Consider the following 24,179-nt stretch of genomic DNA (forward strand, 5'->3'; position numbering starts at 1 on the left):
CTTGTTTATTAACTCAGATTTGGGATGTGGTGGGTTCTATGATCCTGTCCATAATGAATCAGAGTCTGTTAAAGGGTGTAGTTCCATCACATTTTAAACATGCCTTGGTGCAGCCTCTTTTGAAAAAGCCCACTCTGGGTTCTTTACTCAGTCCTGATAGTTGATGGGAAAGGAGTAAGGCTTGATTTCTGAAGGTTGTTTTACAAATCTCATAAACAGCTTGAATAACGGATTAATATTTATTTATATATGTATATTTAATTATTTTTATTATTAGTTCCTATTATTCTGACTGTGCATTGTCTGTTCATGGTTTGTGTTTTTTTGTTGTTTTTTTTGTTGTAGTTGTTTTGTACCTTATTTTATTAGTATTGACACATTGTGTTTATCATTGCTTTCTGTTTCTGTGTACACTATTTTCTGTGTAGAAAATTAAAAACCGGTCTGTAGTTGCATAACATTATATATTTGCAATCAGCTCTTTCTCATTAATGAATAAAAAACGGGATATATTTGTGTTCCAAACTCACAATATGAACAGCTGTTCACTTTGACTTTAGCCTATAAGTTAGGTTTAGAAAATTATGTTATCTGTTCTGAGATATAGTGTGAAAGCATTTGTAAATTTGCCAGTAAAAATCCATTGTCTTGGTCTTGGTTGAGCTTGTGTGTAAAAGAAGTTCAAGCATTTTAAATTTGTGTTAACTGCATGCATTTTGTGTCAAAGCAACAAGAAATGTGTTAATCGTATAGTCTGCGTGTTTTTGCAATGAAAGGAAGAAGGGAAACCGGTCTGTAGTTGCATAACATTATATATTTGCAATCAGCTCTTTCTCATTAATGAATAAAAAACGGGATATATTTGTGTTCCAAACTCACAATATGAACAGCTGTTCACTTTGACTTTAGCCTATAAGTTAGGTTTAGAAAATTATGTTATCTGTTCTGAGATATAGTGTGAAAGCATTTGTAAATTTGCCAGTAAAAATCCATTGTCTTGGTCTTGGTTGAGCTTGTGTGTAAAAGAAGTTCAAGCATTTTAAATTTGTGTTAACTGCATGCATTTTGTGTCAAAGCAACAAGAACTGCGTTAATTGTATAGCCTATACAGACAGATGTTGTGCTAACTGCGTTAAGTGTTTAGGAAAATTGTTAAAATATTGAAAAAATTGTCATAGCGATTGTAAAAAACTGTCAAACTGAAATGCTATGATATTTACTGTGTTAAAATCTTTACCTTACATTGACAGAAATGGCAACCTAAAAATGTTAATATCTAAATTTAATAGTTATTATAATTCTTCTTAATATTATGTAATAATAATTAAAATAATTTAGTTATAATTTTAATATAACAATGTAACAATCATGATATTTTTTACTTTTTGTTTGTGAAATGTGTTGTTTGCATAAAGGTCAGCTATAGATCTAGGTCAGCTAGGCATATTTAACCCAAGATAAAAAGAAACAAAGTAATTTATTTACTCTAGTCCTATTGTTGTTCAAAACTGAATGGCTTTCTTTCTTGAGGGTAAGTAAACAATTACAGAATTTTCATTTTTGTGTGGAAAATCCATTTTAAAATGTATAATTATATTTGTATCTGAAAGCCAGGCCTACATGAGATCTACACACACAGAACTTTACAGAAAGCTCTGCAAATTTCCACAAATCTGACATCCATCATGCAGTTTTATAAAATTCCTAGCTGCCATAAATTTGATGTTTTCAGCTAAGAGTATAGTACTCTCAGCACTGTTTAAATAATTCTGCTGGTTTCCCCTCAAAATCCAGTACGCAGTGTACAGATTCTGACCTGCTAAAACAGAAATTAACTTACTATTAGTACAATGCTGTGCTAAAACCTAGAGGTTAGTGAAGCGAGTAAACTGACAATGGGCCGTCTATCTTGCACCTCATCACGTTTCAACATGATACAGCACTTTCTCAGTCAGTAGGCCCACGTCTAAGTGCCTCCCGTGGACATTGTTTACCACTTGACCCTCCCCCCCAATGGCCACACCACTACTGAATACAAAACAGCCTCAGCTGTCAATCTCTGCCACTTCTCTTAGTTAAGCTGATCAAATGGTACCCGAGTGTCCTGACGTCCTCATCTAGACTTCAAATCTGCCTGCCCACAATGGTCTCTCCCTCGAGTGCTAGACTTTGAGGACACTAAGTGCCGTCTTGTGTCTGTTGTCACTCTAGACAATCGATGTTTCTTGCTTGTTTGATTGTCATCAGGTTAATTATTTATTTATACCATGTGTTTATGTGAAAGGTTGCCCTTTCTATCTCCATCTGAGTTCTTCTTTAAAATCTCAGCATTTCGCTGGAATTCACACATGGAGGCAATATGACGCAGACTCTTGAGAAATGGACCCTGAATCGGAGATGACATCAGGAAACCGGTGGCCTAACCTCCGCTGATGTCTGCTGTCCATCACAAAGTTGAGCGTGATGGAATCAGGATGCCAAAGTGCTGCAGGATTAACAGACTTTCAAGGATGGCTCCTTTCTGCCATTTTATATTTGTCTATGAAGGTTCACAGTGTTTTCTGAATGCCTTGCAATGTTGTTTTTGACTGCAGTTGTTAGGCTTTGCGTCCTCTTGTTGAAGGGCGTACTGGAAATGTCCATTAAGTTTTGACAGAGACATTTGGCGAGCTTTGTCCCAGTTTCCAGAGCCAGAAGTTGAAAGACAGAGCGACTCTGTACTATTACTAGCTGCAACTTAAAACCTGTTGTCAAGCACAGCTCCTGATTTTTGCACAATGTTTGTAATTCACAAATTCTGTGATATAATATATACATATATGAATCTATTAAAGCAATATCATGCAAGCAAAAGTATGTTATGGACATACATCACTTGGCCATAGGTATGAGGCCACAGGAAATTTATGGACAAATATGTAAATAAGTAAACACAACTATTTTATGTTTTGGTGAATTGGTGGCTAATTCGCTGTCTGAATGTCTAATCTGAAATAACATTCAGCAAGATCCTCGACCAAAAAGTGTATGTCATCAAAACAAGTCCCTAGTCCAGTGTTTTCCCGCGGAATTGGGCTACTTTAACACTGTTGCCGCGGGTTGTTTTTCATGTCCGCGGGTTGAAACGACCCCAATAACGTGATATTTAGCCCCTAACATGTTAATTTTACCGGGGGAACCCCGCCAAAAAACGTGTATTTTATCCCCAGAACGCAATTTTTATCGGGGGACCCCCCTTGAAACGCGATTGGTCTAGTTTTGGGCTAGTTTTGAGAAGCAATTGGGCGGGTTTTGTTGTGAAAACCTGGCAACCCTGCCCTAGTCACAGAACAAGTACCCAACATTTTGCATAAGGGTGAAGGATTTCCCCGTGCAGATTTTGCATCAGGTTCAAGTTTTTTCCACACAAATTTACTGCATTGACAACAGAATGCTGCATGGTTTGGTAAGGTAACAATGAGTAACTTATTCAGTAAATTTTGCCAGTTAGCGTGTCTGTTTTTCTCCACCAGTGAAAATACTTGCAAGAACCATTGTAACGCCAAGGAACAGACAGTAGAGTTTCATTCCTGATTTAGGGTTTTTGAACAAATTGGTTGAGTGAATGACTCAGTGACTCATTTATGAAGACAATGGCTGTATCTGAAATCATCACACCTTACCCGCATTCACTATTCTATACATTACTCCACTAATATAGTCCACTGAATGAGTAAATGATAACCAGTGAGCAAATTTGGACACGGAAGTGTGCCGGAAGTGCTGTAGACACCATCTTCTAGTGAGACACACAAATCAATTCACTTTGATGCTTACAGTGCACAGTGTTATTTGGCTACCCGTTTAGTGTACATCGGTTATACACTTGTTGAAATGTTGAGTACACTTGATAATATCCACTATCACTATGGTTTCAGACAACATTACAAATGGCTGTCCCCTCAAACTGTACAGTATATAACGGTATAGGCAGCACAGCCAATCATTACTGAATGAATCAGTTGTTTTGAACCTCAACCTATCATTGAATGAATTACTAAATTACTCATTAGGATGGTCACGTGCTGCCACCTACTGGCGTAACAATGTAACATACAACAACAATAACAACAACAACCAAGTTTGGATCTAATGATTACTTTTCACAAAGTATTGTGAAATGACAAGGGTTAACAGATGGTATATAAGGTATTAAGCTAGCCAGTAAGCTACTTATTTCACTTCCACATGGTGTTTTGAACATGTCCCATGGTAGACCCATTATATTCCTTGAATTACCATGAAGTACAATGCAAATACCATGAACGTTTCAATACAAATTCAATACCATGGTAGTGTCAATATTTATTTGGCCAGCACTATAGTATAATCAAAGTAGGCCTATAATGGCAAAGCCTTCTGAGGCAAATAATTTTAAGGTTATGACATAGTGATGGTTTGTGGTTATGATATATGTGGGATACATTGTACTACAAATGATCTTCATATTAATATTTTCTTTTCTGATGCAACCTTTACACTGATTCAGTTTGTCAGCAATATATTGGCAAACAGGGATGATGTGCTATTGACTTAATTTAATTCATTTTAATTGAGAGCAATACTTTATATTTATTTGGCAATCATAAAAGTACAATTAATAACCATATAGCTCAGTCTAAGGTTTCTAATTCAAAGGCTGATTAGTGATAGAACATTTGACATATTTCTGTCTTCTGACTGCTGTAATACAGTATATTTCTCCATTTTTTTATTTTCTTTTTTATGTACAGAACTGGATTAGCACTATAAATTATAGCCACTAATCTGATTAGTTTGTTATGGTTCAGAGTAACATATATTTAAATAATTATGTGCTTTGGGTTGTACTTGGCGGTTTACGTTTATCGAAAACTACATTTCCCATGATGCCCGCACACGACGTCATGCCCGCGTCCGCTCCCCCCTTGACGCACAATACGCGTCACCGTAGTAACTGGCCGATTCGCTGCTGTGTCGATTAGCGCTGGAGAGGCGGAAGGGGCTGAGGAGTTCTCTGATTATCGGTAACAGATATCCGAGTCCACCTGTGTTTTAGTGCGGACTGGACGACACGATATTGAGGCAGAGAGCCCCTGCTAAAGCGCCGACATGTTGAATATGTGGAAAGTCAGGGAGTTGGTGGATAAAGCGTGAGTATGCCCGGGCTTTTGCTTTCTAAAGCGCTTGTGTGTCGATGCAGAGGCCCGTTACTTATAAAGGTGCGGATCCCGTGACGTCACACACCCTCAGCTGATCACGAGCGCCACACGATTAATATAACATTATGATCTTTTTTTTTTATTTCACTATCTTCAACCTATTTATGACCCCTTCCCGATCATATGTGTTCTTCTTTTAAATGTACACAATTCCACGCTGTTCTGCACGAGTGTGGTTTTTTTTTCTAGGCTGTGTATCAAACCCCAGTGAGCTGCCTACCTAGGCAGCATCTTTAGGTACGACAGGAGCGTGTAGCAATTTGGGGCATAATAGGCACGTTTTCCTTGCCTATAGTGCTCTCAAAATGTTGACTAGGTAGACAGCTCACTAAGTTTTCAGATATATTCTTCTTACCTGTTCATTCTTCTTGTCAATAGTGTTATCCCGCTAAACATCTCACTAGTCAGCAGCACATGAGCTTGAACGGTCTCTGACAGCATTTCTCCTTATCTTATGTACCGTCACATATGTTTTATTTGTGTGTTTGTGTGTATCATGTTAAAGATTGTGTTGTTTAAATGTCATACAGTTAACCGGTTACAGGCCCGTTATACATGCTAGCTAATTAGCCAATTAGCTTAGCTAAAGTCACCATTATAAATTCGTATGGGGAATGGATAACGGTATCGCTCAACCTTAACGTCACAACACATTGATTATATCAGATTTGACGATTTAGCTGTCATCCCTAAAATTACGACGCCCGGATGACCTTAGTAGTACCTGTGGGCCTTGTTTTTCTCCATCACGCTAACATTAGGTGCTCTTCACCTGAAAAAAGAATGAATTTCTGAACGTCCTTCTGATTTAATTTGTAAAAGATGGCAGAACCATGTGGTGCAAATTGATGAGAAACTTATATTAATTTTATTCAATATTAATTTTGATTTTAAAACCAAACGTTATTTTTTATTATTGTGAGAGAGCTGTATTTTACTTCTTGGCTAGCCCAATGAACCACTGCATGTCTTTTCTCAAAAAGTTAGGCTAGTGCATGGCTATGTGGCAACAATAAAGAAACAATTTATATATATACAATTTAAGTAGCAGGTTATAGTGGGAAGAGGAAAATGGTTAACAACAATTAATTGCATTTTTTTCATTTGCTTTATGAAGTGTATACTTGGAAATCTATTCAATTTCGTTATGCAATTCAATCGTTTTTGCCCAATATTCACACAGAAATAGTGCATTATCCACCAAACAAGGCTGTTAACTCTGCAAAATTAGTGATAATTTCAAAATGGTAATTTTTTTTAATTTATTGTACACTGTCTCAAAATTTGTCCTAAATGACTCTGCTGGTAGCTTTAATATATCATCCAATGACCAAAAACAGCTTTGTCTTAAAGTTTCGTGCTGTTTTTTATTAACATGGATAATTGGTGAATTGTTCATATCCTTTATAGCAAGTTAGAAAACCCGTAAAAATGTCCCTGAAAGACTATCTCAAAATCGTTGCTGTGACATTCCCATAAAACAATGATTTGATTATGTTAAATTAAGTCTAAAGGTAAAACTGCAGTAGCTGGTCAAAACTAACCACACAAATTACATTTTACCTGGAATGTGCTTTCTAAATCTATGGTATCAGTGAAGATTGTAAATGTAGCACTTACTGTTTTTAAATATTCAAAATATTCAATATATATCTTAATCTATTTGCTCCTAAAGAGTGTCTTTTTTTATAAATATAAAAATAATTTATTTAAATAATTCTGAATAATATATTTTGCATTGTTGTTCAGGTGATTTATTGAAGTGGACAGTTTTCAAATTTAAAATATTTGTATGGTTTATGTTCATGCTTTTAGTAAGAACTGCTTAAGCAGTTTTCCTGGTCATAATTTTTCTGACTCCCTTTTTTTCTGGGTGTCTGTTGCACAAGCAAGCCCTGCAGTCAAGTTACTGTAATGGATGCCACAGCAGAAGGCATCTTTTAAGCATGCATGAATTCAGCTGAAAGGAAATGGATATTGATATAGTTGGCCTTTGGCATTCATTGTGCGTTGTTGGGTGAAGCTTTTTTGCTTGTTCTTGCAGTGATACCCACGATAATAAGTAAAAGAATCATCAATAAGTTTTATTACGCTTGTTATCTTGGTGCAGGCAGCATTTGTTCCATTCAGTGTGATTGTTTGTGGTGTGACATATAATGTTGTGGTGCAGCATGGTGATGTTTCAAATTCATTTAGGGCTGGATAAATGGAATGTACTGCTAGCTAATCGATGGTTGACTTTTTAACTCTGAAAGCTTTTGTACTCCCCTGGACAGAAAATTCATTTTTAAATCTGTTGTGTTACAATTTACGAATTTACGATTTACTCTTTTTGGTCATTGCTGTAAATGTTTACGTCACTCATATACTTCCCTGCAAAGCCAATATTCAGTAACTATTTTGTCAGAATTGTTTTATTATGCATCTCTTAGACTGTGGCTGTGCTACAGAGGGAAAGGGAGTGTGAAAACTGAATAAAAATTGAATTTGTATGGTAGGATGCATGTGTGATAAAATTACTTTGCTAGCTGATGCTAGCTTTTACTGTGTTTAATAGAGACTTTTTTTAAACGCAACAACAGATTTAAAGTGGTCCTATTATGTCTTATAATGTCTTGATTTGGTGTACTAGAAAAGGTTTTCGTGCTTGATTGTTCCAAAAACGCATTGTTGTTGGTGTTTTTTTTATTTATTTATTTATTTTTTGACGTATTTTACATTATTGCAGCACCTCTCTTCCCAGTCTGTCTTGAACACCCTGTTTAGTTGACTGTTTCACATTCAGTGTGATTGTTTGTGGTGTGACATATAATGTTGTGGTGCAGCATGGTGATGTTTCAAATTCATTTAGGGCTGGATAAATGGAATGTACTGCTAGCTAATCGATGGTTGACTTTTTAACTCTGAAAGCTTTTGTACTCCCCTGGACAGAAAATTCATTTTTAAATCTGTTGTGTTACAATTTACGAATTTACGATTTACTCTTTTTGGTCATTGCTGTAAATGTTTACGTCACTCATATACTTCCCTGCAAAGCCAATATTCAGTAACTATTTTGTCAGAATTGTTTTATTATGCATCTCTTAGACTGTGGCTGTGCTACAGAGGGAAAGGGAGTGTGAAAACTGAATAAAAATTGAATTTGTATGGTAGGATGCATGTGTGATAAAATTACTTTGCTAGCTGATGCTAGCTTTTACTGTGTTTAATAGAGACTTTTTTTAAACGCAACAACAGATTTAAAGTGGTCCTATTATGTCTTATAATGTCTTGATTTGGTGTACTAGAAAAGGTTTTCGTGCTTGATTGTTCCAAAAACGCATTGTTGTTGGTGTTTTTTTATTTTATTTTTTTTTTTTTTACGTATTTTACATTATTGCAGCACCTCTCTTCCCAGTCTGTCTTGAACACCCTGTTTAGTTGACTGTTTCAGTGAAATCCCTCTTTCCGAAACATGAAATGTGCTCTGATTGGTTAGCTGGCCCAGTGTGTTGTGTTTGGCCAAACGCGTGTTCCGGAATTGACACGCCCCTTACCATAACCGCGAGATTCATCTGCGCAACTGTAAATATTAACGATGATGACATCAATTTTGCCATACCAATCTGAGTCCGATTCAGACCCTGAGAATGTTTACAAACAAGAGGAACTTGCAGGACCTTTGTAAGCACAAATAAAGGGGTTTTGGAACCGGGTGGAAAAAAACAGCGTTTCTTCGCCGTGGCGACAGCATGCCAGCTCTTCTTTTTCAACATTACACACTAACTAAATTTAAAAAAGTGAAAAAGCATAATAGGACCCCTTTAACTTAATACATCCAAAAATATGGAAATAAAAGCTAGTTGCCATCATTATTCCCTCAGGTTTGTTTAGTTGACATCTGGGGGGTATTCCAAAAAGCAGGTTATGTGACATATCGATTCGTCGCTCTGTTGAGAATGTCTTGAGTCTTAACCAGGAACATACTCTGAGTTTAATTAACTTACTCCCAGACGCGTTTTTTGAACCACATACCTCGAGTAAGCAAGGTTTGGGGTTAATCAACCGAAAGTTCAGGGTTTAACTGACGGTATGTTAACCGTGCTTTCTGGAATACACCCCTGTTCTTAAAACAGGTTATATGCATCAACCCTGTTACCCTCATATTTTTCTAGTTACAATGACATTGATCATCATGCTAGTTTCAAACAGTGAACTTTACAAGGAGAAGTTATCTCCTGTTTTTATCACTTAGTGTTATTGTTACGTTTGTCAGAGTAAAACTGAAAATTACTGCACGCAAGTATGAAACAATATTTGGTGCTATTTTGACCCCATCTCATGTATAGTTGTATAATAAAATCAGTATAAAAAATAGTAGTCGACCGATATTGGTTTTTTTGACAGCTTTTCAAAATAAACAGCTTTTTTTTGTTAAATAAACATACTTATACTTTAGATGACAAAGTATTTTCACATATAAATAAATATTTAATAAAAATATAATTAAAAAACACTGTAACCAACAGGGCACTGAGTATTCTGGGAAGTTTGTGTGCATTAATCATATTTTTTCAAATAAAGCCAAGGTAACACTCATTTTACATACAGCACACAGTGAAAATGACATGAATATGATAGTGGGAAAATGCATAAAGCGCAGCATAATTTTAACGGCCGATATTGTTTTTTTGACAGCCGATGCCGATATCTTGGAAAGCATGGTGGCCGATATAAAGCCGATATAATTATTTATTTTTATTAATATTTAAGAAATTTGAAATCATTTGAAAATTGATTAAAAAATAAATGTGTTAAATAAACATACTTATACTTTAGATGACAAAGTATTTTCACATATAAATAAATATTTAATAAAAATATAATTAAAAAACACTGTAACCAACAGGGCACTGAGTATTCTGGGAAGTTTGTGTGCATTAATCATATTTTTTCAAATAAAGCCAAGGTAACACTCATTTTACATACAGCACACAGTGAAAATGACGTGAAAATGACAGTGGGCAAAAGCATGAAGCGCAGCTTAATTTGAATTCACGAGTTTGAAGTTTGTCTATCGCGCGTCTCCAGTCAGGCAGAACTCTCCTCCTGTCAGCATTCAATTCGCACGGACCGATCGTTACACAGAGAACACGCGATCATGCAGGATACACATACACACTTCACAAGATCTCACAACTGGACCCGACTAAGTTTGCAAGGTTTTTGAAATTGGATGTTTATTAGACATTCAAAGATTTGTTTAAATGATATAAATGCGTATTTGCTGAATGCTGATGGCAAACAAGAAAGTATTATAATGTTTGCCTTTCTATTACTAATAATATAAAAGCAGTTGTTTTAAGACTTTTTGTATACATTTTAATTCCTTTGTTTAACTGTTCTATCGGATTATTAGACAGACTTCTACCCGTATTTAGACATAATATTTAGACAGCACCTCAAACGCATCGGCCAAACAGGAAAAATTATCGGCCGATGCCGATATTTAAAAACTGCCAAATATCCACTAATAAAAACTAAAATTCTAAAAAAGCTTTATTGTCATTCCAAAACATGGTAAATGGGTTGGAACGAAATTGAGTACTGAGGTCCAGTTAAAACCACTCAGATGCAGTCTGACACACACACAAACACACACACACACACACACACACACACACACACACACACACACACACACATATAGACACTAGAACCTAAATATTAGCAGCATAGCAATATAAAGCAACGTAGCTTAGGCAAATTTAGTGCAAGTATTATATCTATGAAATGCATTATTATAAAGTGTCTTAGTGCACCATTGCACAGAAAAAAAGTTTCTAAAATAGTAGTTCAAAAGATAGGAGCAAAAAAAAAATCCCCTGCATGTATGAATTCTTTATACACACACGCACACACACACATATATACATATTTAGTTAATCCATGAGCAAGAGTGCTGTTTTTTTTTTTCGAATATGAAAATATTGATTTTATACAACAGTAGGGCTGGACGATATGGCCAAAATGTATATCACGATATATTTCTTAATTTTGGTCGATACGATATAATTCCGATATCGATATGAACACTATGAAAAAAAGCCTCATAAAAACTGCCAAGAACACCCACAACAGATGTCTGTACCTACAAACTTAAGAAAAATGAATTTTTCCAAGTCTATGAAACCTCCTATAAAACTATATAATGTTTAAGAAAAAAAAAACAGCACAAATAAATTAATGTTCACCTTATATCAAACTATAGGCTGACATACACTACCAGTCAAAAGTTTTTAGTTTTTTAAAAGAATTCTCTTCTGCTCACCAAGCCTGAATTTATTTGATACAAAATACAGCAAAAACAGTAACATTTTTAAAATTTAAATAAACTGTTTTTTATTTGAAAATGTAATTTATTCCTGTGATTTCAAAGCTGAATTTTCAGCATCATTACTCCAGTCACATGATCCTTCAGAAATCATTTAATATTCTGATTTGCTGCTCAAAAACATTTATTATGTTGAAAACAGCGGAGTAGAATTTTTTTCAGGTTTCTTTTAATGAATAGAAAGTTCAGAAGAACAGCATTTATCTTAAATAGAAATCTTTTGTAACATTATAATCTTTTTGATCAATTTAAAGCATTATAAAAGTATTATAAATAAAATAAAATTGCAGCGCTAAATGATATTTCTATAATTTCTTTCCCAAAAAAATGTATACTGACTCCAAGCTTTTGAATGGAATAGTGTATAATGTTATAAAAGCTTTTTATTTCAGATAAATTCTTATCTTTGGATCTTTCTATTCATCAAAGAGTACTGAAAAAAAAAATGTTCTCAACTGTTTTAGGCCTAAATATTGATATTCAGCAAATTAGCATATTATAATGATTTCTGAAGATTTAAAATAACTTATTTTAAATAGTAAAAATAATTCAAAACTTTACTGTTTTGCTCTACTTTGGATCAAATAAATGCAGCCTTCGTGAGCAGAAGAGAAAAAAAAAAACATTAAATTCATCAAAATTTTAGACTGGTATAGGCTGATTATTCTTATAGATTGAAACAAATGTGCTTCAGCCAGGATAAAACATATACTTTGGATCAAATAAATGCAGCCTTCGTGAGCAGAAGAGAAAAAAAAAAACATTAAATTCATCAAAATTTTAGACTGGTATAGGCTGATTATTCTTATAGATTGAAACAAATGTGCTTCAGCCAGGATAAAAAATATGAAAAGTGCTCTGAGTTGCTGCAGAAAACAAAAAAATTGAGCAACAACGAAAACATGTTGCTGGAGATGGGCTTGTTATTGACAATGCAAACTAATTCTCTGCCAGCAGGAGGCGCTTTTAGAGTGATAAAACTAGCGGTTTCCCCGGTAACAACTGTAATCAAAGCAGCTGCACGCATGAACGCTACTTTATCAGATCAAATAAAATGCCATTGAAACTTTTCTGAAGACGGTCGGTTCCCTTCAGAGATACATTTAGGGCTGGGCAAAAAATGGAATGCGATTTTCATGCGAATCTCGTCTTGTGTAGGCTGAAATATACTACATGACCTCTGCACACATTTTTGCCCCGATTTGCAGTGTGAATGATTCGACACTATAGTTACCGAAAGTCAGAGCCAGTCTGCAGATTTTGGGCAGTTAGAGTTGACAGATTGTTGTGTTCAGAATGACTTGAGAGTTTGATAGTGCGTGATTATCAGGAAAAGTAGTGTATTCCATGTTGTTTAGGTTGTCCTCCTGTGCTTTTATGGACCTACAGAGATTTCTATAGTTTTTGGAAGTGTTATCAATTATGTTGCTGTGTAATCGGTTTGCCAAACCAGAGCCAGTTTTATGTATGTTTGGCAAAACTCAGTTGATCAGTTATTTGGCTGCTGGGATATGGTGGGGAGTGATGCATAATCACAATGACTTATTTTGGTAATCCACCAACATTTCAACAACTAACAGATGAGAATCATAAATTAGGCTTAAATCCACCCCAAACTAAACTGTCCAGTACATTTCCAACAGGAAAAGTGTCATGCTATGTTAATTTTCCACTTGAATGTCATGTCGTGGCATTACTACACATAGACTTGATTATGATAACTGCACGATTAGATATTTTAATAGAAAATAGCTGATCATTCCAACTTTGTAATTCTTGTCTTTCCTAATGTTGTGCTCACCTGTGGTGTCTCAAGAAGGTACACACTGAAACTTGCAGTGGTTTGTGCCTGGAACACACAACAGTGGAAACTATTCTACTCATTGAGAAAGGACTTTGTCCAAACCCTATTTTGAAGTTATTTGCTCTGTTGGATTTCAACAAGATTGGTTACAGAAGTTATTTTACACTTATTTTTAATGTCAGCAACAGTGCTTCCAGGAGACTTAAAGTTGCTCCTCTGTTTAAGCCAAAGGTGGGAGATTGGATATTTGGATTAATTTCTTATTATTTGCAGTTGCCCAGTATATTTCATCATTGTTTTGTTTCTTCTTGTAAGCCTAATAGTCTATTCTACTAAATTTGATGTTGTAATAACTTGGTGTTGAAGGTAGGGTCGGGTAGCGTTTGGGTTTTTTACGATACCGGTGCCAAATCGATACTTGAAAAATAAATAAATAAATACCCAAAATAGGATGGATTGGACATTATTGAGCGCTATAATCACATTTAATGTCGGTTTCATTCATACTGGACGCCAGAGGACGCCTCGCGCAGAAACTCCACATGTGCACCACAGAAGGAATAGGACTCAGGCAATCCCTATACTCTTTGCTAATATGGACAAAGGCATTGCTATTGCTTTAACTGAGTAAACAGAAGATATTAACGTTTTGAATGATAAAACAAAGACAATAAACACTCGACTGCGACAATGTATAGTTTATCTGTGATTCAAGCCATCTTTGGTATTTTCATCATAATTAAGTATATTTATAATCCATTGCTAATCGACATAGTCTTTTTACCATATGCTTTTTACAGTATAGAACATATTTTCTGCCTCATTCTGTGACAAGAAGCCACATCAGATCACAAAAGGAAGCAGTTGTGGAGTAAAAACGTTATAGTTTTGTTGGACAACAGGTTTAGAAACGCTTCTCATTGCAAGTCATTACAAGGGAAGTTTAGCTTTAGGCATTTTAATTTAAGAATGTTTAGCTTAGCTAGCTAACGGTATCTACCTGCTGCCATCAGAGCAAGTGTAATTGCTGCATTCACGCGCTCCTCGGATGCTCTCATTTCCAGAGTTGTACTTTTAAGGCGGAATGTGAAAACAACATGGACACTCGCGTTACTACGAAGATGTGTTGGATTTGTATTATTAGAGCTTTCCGACTTGAGTTTGTGAATTTTCTCAGTCGAGAAATAATTTTTTCGTCCGTTTCGGAGAACAAATATTTCAATCGATCGCTCATTTAAGTGGCACCGAAATTTGCGTTCTGATTCGGTTCTAGTACATACTGGTTACATACGGGTTTCGGTACCCAATCCTAGTTGAAGGTATAGATGTCGATGTGACTATCACTGGAATGTGTTTATCACTGCTAAATGCACATAATTAATAGCAGCTGTACAATTCCACTGAATTATAACTAAGGTTCATCAACAAAAAGGTTATCTCCTTTATGTTAACCATCATACAGTTTGGGGAAATCACAGTTCCAATCACAGTGTATCATCTCATCTTGTTGCCAATCTGCATGATCAGCATTTGGTTAAAGAGCAGGTCATATGGAATTTTAAAGTGTCCTAATATTGTGTTGGAGTCCTCTACAACAAGTTTATATGCATCTAAGGTCAGAAAACATTGTAATTTTTTCAGAATATACATTTAATTTAATTAGAGTCATTTGCCAATGATTTCGAAACGATTCGTTCCAAGCAAGTTCAGAGCAAACCCCTCCCTTCCATAAGCCTACTCTGCTCTGATTGGTCAGCTGGCCAAGCCTGTTGTGATTGGCACAGAGAGGAGTCCTTGAGCAAGTTAGCTAGCGCTACCATCAACAAAGCACCTTTACATAAAACAATAATATAGTTCTCCAATCCGTTCTTAAAATAATGACATAAAATACAAAAACACTTAGGCAAGCGAATTGTGCCCACAGCTAAAGTTTAGCTTCTAAACTGTAAACACTTATGTTTAAAACAATACACTTAAAAGACTTAAAACAATAATGGTGGATACGTTAGCCGAGTGCTAACGTGACTGATGAAACGATACAGTTTGTAAACCAAAATATGTCTACTGTAGTATTTGAAGAACAACAGAAAAAAAACGCTCTGTGTCTTAACTTTTAATCAGAACGCAGAACAGCTGTATCACAGGCGCACCAGCCTAACTAACTCGCTCGTCTCTCCCGCATTAACCCTATAACTGCCGGTGCAGCAAAATAGCAATTTTTTATATTTTTATAAATTTATTATAAAGTCTATGCGCTACACTACATTCTTTATCATTAAACGAAGTAATTATTAGAACAACGTCAGTCTACATTAACCTACACATTCTTAGGAAATAGTGGGTTCACAGCGAATTATCAGAACTATTTCAGTAAGACAGTAATATCGTGCTTTACCTGGAAACCTAAAGCTGCACTTCTCTTTTGAGAGACTATATCTTTATTTATCGTGCAATTTTTTGATTAACAACTTTGCAGATTGTTTTCGTTTAAGGATAGCTACGTTATAAACTGCAAAAGAGATATTTTTAAAAAACCCATATGGCCTGCTCTTTAAATAACATTTAACATAGCACTGTGATTTCAGTTGGAATGTCTCAGAGGTCAAAGTCTGCTGGTTTGAAAGTATTTTAGATTGATTACTGTCATCACGAAAGTGCTGTATTCAGAAATGTCACAATTGTAAGGGAGAGTTGTCATATCTGTGATGCTTTTCCCACATTAATGTACATTCTGTGCTATTTCTGCATTTCCATTTGCACAGTCCGTTACCCTTTGAACTGTAATCAAATTGAATTGTAAAGGAAAGGTTGTCCGCAGGTACTGAAAGTATGCTGTCTTTAAAGATGCCCTTTTTGCATTTGTAGCAATCTCAGAATACACTACAAGGAATTTGAAAAAAAAAGTATTGAGAAATGCTAATAAAATAAAAAAACAAAAAGTTCCATTATATATTTAAAATGAAATATTTCATCCATATATATTTGTTTGTTGTTGAACGAAGAACCCAGTGGTAGCCCCAGCTCAGAATCACCCATCTCCATAATTCACATCTCTTGGGACTTCTTTCCCTAGCAAACTTTCCCTTGTCCAGGTATCACTCCTTTCATCTCTTAGCTGCTGGTTTCGTTCTCTCTCCATCATACTTATTATAAACCGCCACCATCCTCATCTCCATTGTAAAGCTTTATCCAGACCTTTGCTTTCCTCTGAAGCTGTAGGTAGTTTTTTTAGTCTGAGGTGGCGGAGCAGGAAAGCTGAAACCACTCCGAGAGCTTTCAAGTGACGCGTCTTGAGTTTGTTGTGAGTTTTTCGCAGGCCATAGCTCCACAGTGAATGTGTAAGTACACCCATTCATTCTAGCGAAGAACAGCAAAGGAGAGAATAAAAGAAGTGGAGAGTAAATCTCGGCAGGCCCATAGAACAAAGAGGTTGCGGATGCAAAGGATGGCAAGACGCCCCTACGCCTGTCTGTGCCCCCTTCTCTTTGTGCAAAAGAAAGCCTGCCTCTTCTGCTTTTGTCTTTCCTGCATATTGAATATTCCAGTGGAATATGTGCAGCACAGTACGTGTGTCTGGAATGTATTTAGTATGTGTGTGTGACTGCTCTACAGGCCACTTGCTTGCATAAACCGACATCATTTATTATTCAGTTGCCTGAGATTTTCCTTGTAATCTTAGGCCAACTTTGCAGCACTCTTTCTACATGCTTGAATCACATCGATTGCCAATCCCACTATCGTGAACTCTTGCTTGGCATTGAAACAGCCAAAGAGTAGACTCTACTCTGTGATACCGTGCAAGTTTGTTTGTGGTCACGCCAGTAATTTTACAACTTTTGTCTTTCTGTTGTATAAGTCTCTTAAATTAATAATAATAAAAAATAGAATATTATAATTTTATTATTTCTGAAGGATCATGTGACACCGAAGACTGAAGTAATGGCTGCTGAAAATTCAGCTTTACATCACAGGAATAAATGAAATTTTAAAATAAAAACTAAAAAAAAATGTTTTCCCAAATTGAAATAATGTTAAACAATATTACTGTTTTTCCTGTATTTTGATTAAATAAATGCAGCCTTGGTGAGCATAAAAGGCTTTATTAAAAACATTTAAAAATCATATTATTTAAAAATTTTGACAGGTACTGTACTAAGTAGAGCCCGACCGGTATGGGTTTTTTGGGGGCCGATACCGATATTAGGGAGTAAAAAAAGACTGATACCGATATATCGGCCGATATTCTTTGTGTAGGCTATATTATAGTACAGTATAGTCAAAAGTTTGGACACACTTCCCATTCGTGTGTCCAAACTTTTGACTGGTACTGTATATAGAATACAGGATATAGCCTACATAAACAGAATATATATACATAAACACATTTTTGCAATGATAACTCAAATGTGGTGATCAAACACTTTTAATGATGTGACAAACAGGCCTATGTAGTGGAGGCAGGGTATTAACAATTTAACAATACACTTTATTATTCAAAAGGAGTCTGACATCAGTGCACTTTAACAGTAAACTTCACTTCACTTATTATAAATAACTTAAATAACATAAATAGAACAAAATATATAACTTTGAATTAAGAAATTAAACAAGGTAACTGTGTAGGGCAAGCAAGCTACTGCCAAACCAACAGGGTGGCAGGTTTATGCATGAAGCACAGCTTTTCCAAATGTAAACATCTAAAATGAATAAATAATAATAATTAATAATATTTTTTTTTCACAAACTCTGTGTTGTGTATTTTCTGTTAATCATATGAACATGCAGAACATTCGTATTTAAATCGACTTTTTCATTGACCTTCAGACTATCAAGCAATTTATTGTTAAGTGTTTTCATAACTTGTGCAGCACAGCAGATTTAATTATGCATACCGTATTTATTTATTTTTTTTGTCTTTCACATCATGACTATTACAACTCCGATGTGTAATGTTGAAGTGCAATGAATAATCACAAAAATGTATTGAATCTATTTGACTGTTGATTCTAGTGCACAGCCAGCAGAAAACGTTTTTTTGCGTTGTCTCACCTTTAAATTGCAGTCGCCTTGCATTGTAAAAACAGCATTAGAAGACCTTCTTCTTATGTACAAGGACAAAATATGTAAGACATTCTTATGCAAGGGCAATTTTTTAAATAAATAGAATCGTTATATATTGATTAACAGGTCTTCTTCATAAAATATGAGCAGAGTAAGGAGCTGTTCACATGTCGCGCCTAAAAACGCGTCGAAAACGTGCGCCGCTTTCTCCTTCTTTCCAAAGCGCTCAGTCTGCCATTGAGTCTGCTGTTGCTAAGCAACCATGACCTGCGCTCTCCATGACGACGTGGAAGTTTCAGCAAAGGATAAATGGATTTCCACCACTGAAAATCGTTTGCTGTAGCTCTGCTACTAAATTTACACTAACTTTATTTAAAAATGGCTATCCCTGTACAGCTATGATCAGCTGTTCCTCCATCTTGGCTAAGCTTTCAATGTTGTTACAGAAAGGGTGAAGGTGATTGGTTGGTTCTTGTCACATGACGTGCGGTGCGTTTGCGGCATTCTGAAAAGTTGAGATGTTTTAATCTCGTTGCGGTGCGGACGCGCCTGCAAAAACGAGCATGTCACACCGCATGCGCATCGCAACCGCGTCTACATTTGAAATAACGAACTTGAGCACGCAAAAGACGCGATATGTAAACATCGCTTTCTCCTTCTTTCCAAAGCACTCAGGAGCTTGCGCTCCCGTTGCGTCTGCCGTTGCTAAGCAACCGTGACCTGCGTTCTCCATGACGACGCGGAAGTTTCAGCAAAGGATAAATGGATTTCCAGCACTGAAAATCGCTTGCAGTAGCTCTGCTACTGAATTTACACAAAATTTATTTAAAAATAGCTGTCCCTGTACAGCTATGATCAACTGTTCCTCCATTTTGGCTGAGCGTTCAATGTTGTTACAGAAAGGGTGAAGGTGATTGGTTGGTTCTTGTCACATGACCTGCGGTGCGCTTGTGGCATTGTGAAAAAGTTGAGATGTTTTTAACTCGCTGTGGTGCGGGGAAAAAATGAGCACATCGCTTGCCGTGGGTCTACATTTTAAATAACGAAATTGAGCACGCAAAAGACGCGATATTTGAACTTAGTCTGTAAATTGTGTATAACATTTGTATGGAAATTGTATGATTTGAATGTGACCGTTTACATGCTAATGGTTTTTATTATCGATTTATACATTCATTCTGCTTGCGTTCTGTGAATAAGGCCCAAAGGTTGAATCTGTACAGCCCTGCTCAACATACATGGTCAACATGGTGTAATGAAGCTGTTAGATAAATGTCAGTGTGGCTTTTTATGGAATAGTGCTGGTTAAATAACTTAACATCCTTCCTTGCCAGCTGCCACACAATTAGATCCATCTTTCAGTCATCAAGACCATATGTGCAGCATTGGCCTCCATCTGAATTGCCTGAATTACTTGAGGAATTTTGAGGTTTTGTTTTTGAAAGTGTTTACAGATTGAATTTGCTCTGCCATTAAGTAAAACTGATCCATTGGAAAGACCACGCCACCCTTGAAGCCTGAGAGTGACGCAGATGAGCAGGATCAGTTTCTTTGTTGCCAGTTTTTGCTGAAGTCATTGATTTGGCTCAGACGTGATTTTGGCTCTCTGATTCTTCAAATGATTGCAAATCAGCTGCGTTGTCTTTTCCAGACCACCAGCTTCCACGTTCCACCGAGATGAATGTTGCCCACCTGCCAGCATTCCTGTTTTTACTTTTTTATCATCCAGCACCACTAAACTGTCTGTAATAACTTCCAGAAGTTCACTTTCACCCTCCCACCCTCTTTGCCCTTTGGGATTGTGAGAGTGAGGCGGAAAAAGCCACATTTTCACATTAGTAATGATTATGGAAAGTGTTTGCAGCTGTTTTGAGAGTTAGCATGATAAACATCCGCCGAGCGCCACCTCTACAGTCTTGTGCGTGTGGTTCTGGTTTTAAGAATGTAATTTTCAGATGATGTGGCATTGATCTATTATTTACAGGCTTTGTCCGTGTTGATTGTCTAACAGGATGCATTGTTAAGTCTGGTCTAAAGGCCATGTTACAATAAGCCATTGTCAGGCCATCTTTGAGTGTCTGTTAGCCTAATTTTTGCATTGTGTTCAACTGCTTTGGCATTAGTCAGACCCTCATCTGCAGCTTTTTGGCCAGTTGATCCTATTGAATGGGTGGCAGAGTCAGTTGGTGAGAGAGATCACTTGGATTGACTGTTCGGATTGGTGAACCAGTGCACAAGAAGAAAAATGGAAGCAAGGAATGGAAACAAAGAATGACAATGCTAGTGCCATTTGCAATTTTTAGACTTATTCAAAGGAGCTGTAATATGAATCCGTCTATGGTGAGCAAAATTGGTGCAAAAATGGTAAATAAGCAAGTATATATTCACAATCTTAGCTCTACCAGTTTCCCTTTTTAAATGACGAAGACTACTGCCACCTGCTGTTATGGAGAGTTATTTCCTCTTGCACAGAGGCAGAATGTATATGCTAGTTAGCTGATGGCTGTAGTCTTTGCCTTGTGTTCAAGAGCAACTTTTTGGCCCAGATGCAGGTGACACCACAGTCTGCTTTTGTCACCGCTAGTTCTTTGATGTTGGTTTGGTGTGTCTGGGCCTTAATGGTGGAGCTGATACTCTTATAGTCCTGACTATAGGCTGTACATATGGGTTCGTCTAAAGTTTTGTTGATCTCACAAGATGCTCTGAGAACTGTTTAGATCCATGTCACCCAAAGCAGTCCTCATGTCATTCCCAACTCATGTTTTCCTTTTATTGTGGAGTGCAAAAGTGGATATTTAGAAGAATGTTTACACTGCTGTTTTTCCATATAGTCCAAGATCCAAGATGGACAAAAAAAAAAAAAAGACCAAAAAAAAGTATGTGCGACTGCATTCTTTATGGCAATACTAGGGATGTAACGATTCACCGCAAGCCGGTTGAAAATCGATACAAATATGTGACGATTCAAATTGGTTAAACGAATGTTAAACCAGTCGCGTTGCATTTGGGGGTGGGAGTTTATATGAATGTATCTATGAGGGGAACTGACTGTCTTTAGAAAAGTTTAGATGATATTTTCTTTTCATCTCGTCTCTGTATAAGTCATATTAAAGCAGCGTTCATAAGCACTGCGCTGCTTTGTTTACAGTGGAAACCAAGGAAACGCTGTATCGCTGCTGTTCCATAAGCGCCTCCTGCTGTCAGAGTGAATCTGCATCTCATTCAGAGCTTGTGCTCTTTGTTTCGTGCAGCTGTTTTATGTGGTATAGTTTCACAAAACTAAAGTCAGAGCATTCTGTTTTTGTTTTAAAATGTCAAATTATGCAATCTAATTTAGATTTAAAAAATGCTTATGCTTCATGTATTCAGCATCTTTGTTTGGATTGTGATTCAAATGCAGTGGTTGCCTCTAATTTTAAATGGAAAGAGCACAGGTAGCCTTTGTTTATATGAAGATATTTTTTTTTTGCCTTATTTATTTATACATCAGGGGTTCAACCATAATTTTACGAAGCTACGACAATACTTTTTGATGTCGCGTGGATTATTTTACCGATCTCCTTGCCACGTTTCTGGACCTTGATCGTGGTAATTACATTGCTGTATATGGGAGGGTCAGAGAGCTCTCAGAATTCGTCAAAAATATCTTAGTTTGTGTTCCGAAGATGAACGAAGGTCTTCCGGGTTTAGAACGACATGAGGGTGAGTAATTAATGACAGAATTTTCATTTTTGGGTGAACTATCCCTTTAACTTGAAGATATTATGATAGAAATTTATTACTATTTTTTGCTATCATGTACTTCTCAAAGTAATCATAATAATAATAATTGTAAGGAATATCATACATCATAACATAAAAATTTAATATTTTGATAATTGTTTATCATTTTTGTTCATTGTTAATTGTTATATTTTCATTTGATTACATTTTAAAAGATTGATTAAATTGTTAAAGTTTTATTAATTATTTTCATTACACACCTTTTTTGATGATACATTTGTATTAAATCATAAAACACACACACACACACACAAAGTAAAACAGAGAATTTAGAGAGAAAAAAATAGACTTAATGTTTCCCTAAATTAAAAGAGAGTTCAATTGTGAACAAACAAGTTGTTTACATTCATTCTAGGTCTAACAAACATGTGGAAAGCATTTCCTTTCCCATTAATGGTAAATGAATATTGTGATAAATATCGATATTGTATGATTTTGAAAAAATATTGTGATTTTTGGCCATAGGGCACAGTCTTTTGATGAATGGAAAGAGCAGCCAAGCCATTCTGTTAAGCATCTCCTATGGGTCATATGGTTTGGAATAACATTACGGTGAGGAAAGAATGATCAGTTTGGTTTAAGGGTCATTTAAGGATGTGGAAACTTTGTTCGAAAGTTAAGAAATGTTTTTACATGAACCCTCTTTCAACCCTGTTAAACAGTAAGTTGCATGTTTTCCTTTAACTGTCATCCTCTGAAGTGAATTGTGAGTCTGGTCTTTGACCATTGATCGACTTGAGTTAAAACTTAGCTATAAAAGGTTTATTTTAAATTTCTCACTTTCTCCATTTGACTTAGACTGTCTATTAATTAGAATTTTGGAACACCAGGTCTTCAGATTTATTTCCAAATAAAAGCACATCATTTCAATGTCATGTCCTCCTACGCTTCCTCACATCTGAAGTTTTGTGGAAAACAAACAAGTTTGACATGAGCATTAACTCTTAATGATAGTGCCTACTCCAAGTTACCTACTCTTTGCTGTTGTCTACCTTTCTTGTAGCTAGTTAAAAACCGTAAAGATTGGTCTACAAGTTGGGCCATCGCTTGAATCTATATGGCTAAGAACAATGTCCATGGGACCCTCAAGTGTGGCTAGCTTAGTATCTGTCTTTAAAACTTTGCCATGCAGATTTTATAAAATATGTGAATCATACATTTCATTTGTAGAGAAACTTTTTTGGACTCCGAAACTCCACCATTCAGTACTGTAGCTCTTTCCTACACATTTTTTCCATAGACTGTCAGGTTAATCTACGACAGCGTTGACAAAGTGGTTTAGTCACATGAATGCTCGGTAGATTTAACACTAAACAGAGCTGTCTGTACAGGTTTTTCACACCAGGTTTCATCTGAACTAGGGCTGCCACTAACGAATATTTTTATTTCGATTAATCTATCGACTAGTTTATCGATTAATCTAAACGGTTAATTTCCCACACAAAAAAAAAAAACTATTTTACTTAAGAATATTTTATTAAACTATATTTCATTAAACCAAATGAAATCCAAAAGTAAAAAAGTAAAGTGCAGCATAAAGTGCAAGAAGCAAGTGTCCATCTCATAGTCCAAATCACTGAAATCAAAGTTCAGTATTATAGTGTAAGAATGACAACATATCCACGTGTTCTAGTCTACAAATTATAAAATTATAATCAAAAAACACTTTTTAAAGGAGTATTTACCAGAAATATTATTTACCAGAATTTATTTAGGAGAAAAATGTAAATGTGCAGTATTTCTGAATTTCTTTACATTTTTAATAAAATCAATTAATTGGAGATGCTTTTGATTATTAAAATTTAATTAAAGGGGCCATATGATGTTGCTAAAAAGAACATTATTTTGTGTATTTGGTGTAATGAAATGTTTATGCGGTTTAAGGTTCAAAAAACACATTATTTTCCACATACTGTAC

General features: G+C 35.8%; 1 protein-coding gene across 1 annotated transcript in view; it reads left to right on the plus strand.

The window, feature by feature from the left end:
* Positions 1 to 4,990: 4,990 nt before the first annotated feature.
* clint1b (clathrin interactor 1b) overlaps positions 4,991 to 24,179 on the plus strand; it is a 40,341-nt gene continuing 21,152 nt past the window's right edge. Inside the window, exon 1 of the mRNA XM_016451717.1 lies at positions 4,991 to 5,171. Within this exon, the coding sequence (XP_016307203.1) occupies positions 5,131 to 5,171 (41 nt within the window). The 5' untranslated portion in view covers positions 4,991 to 5,130. The remainder of the gene's footprint in view (positions 5,172 to 24,179) is intronic.

Source organism: Sinocyclocheilus anshuiensis, unplaced genomic scaffold (genome assembly GCF_001515605.1).
Source record: "Sinocyclocheilus anshuiensis isolate Anshui unplaced genomic scaffold, SAMN03320099.WGS_v1.1 scaffold25, whole genome shotgun sequence".
NCBI classification, from domain to species: domain Eukaryota; kingdom Metazoa; phylum Chordata; class Actinopteri; order Cypriniformes; family Cyprinidae; genus Sinocyclocheilus; species Sinocyclocheilus anshuiensis.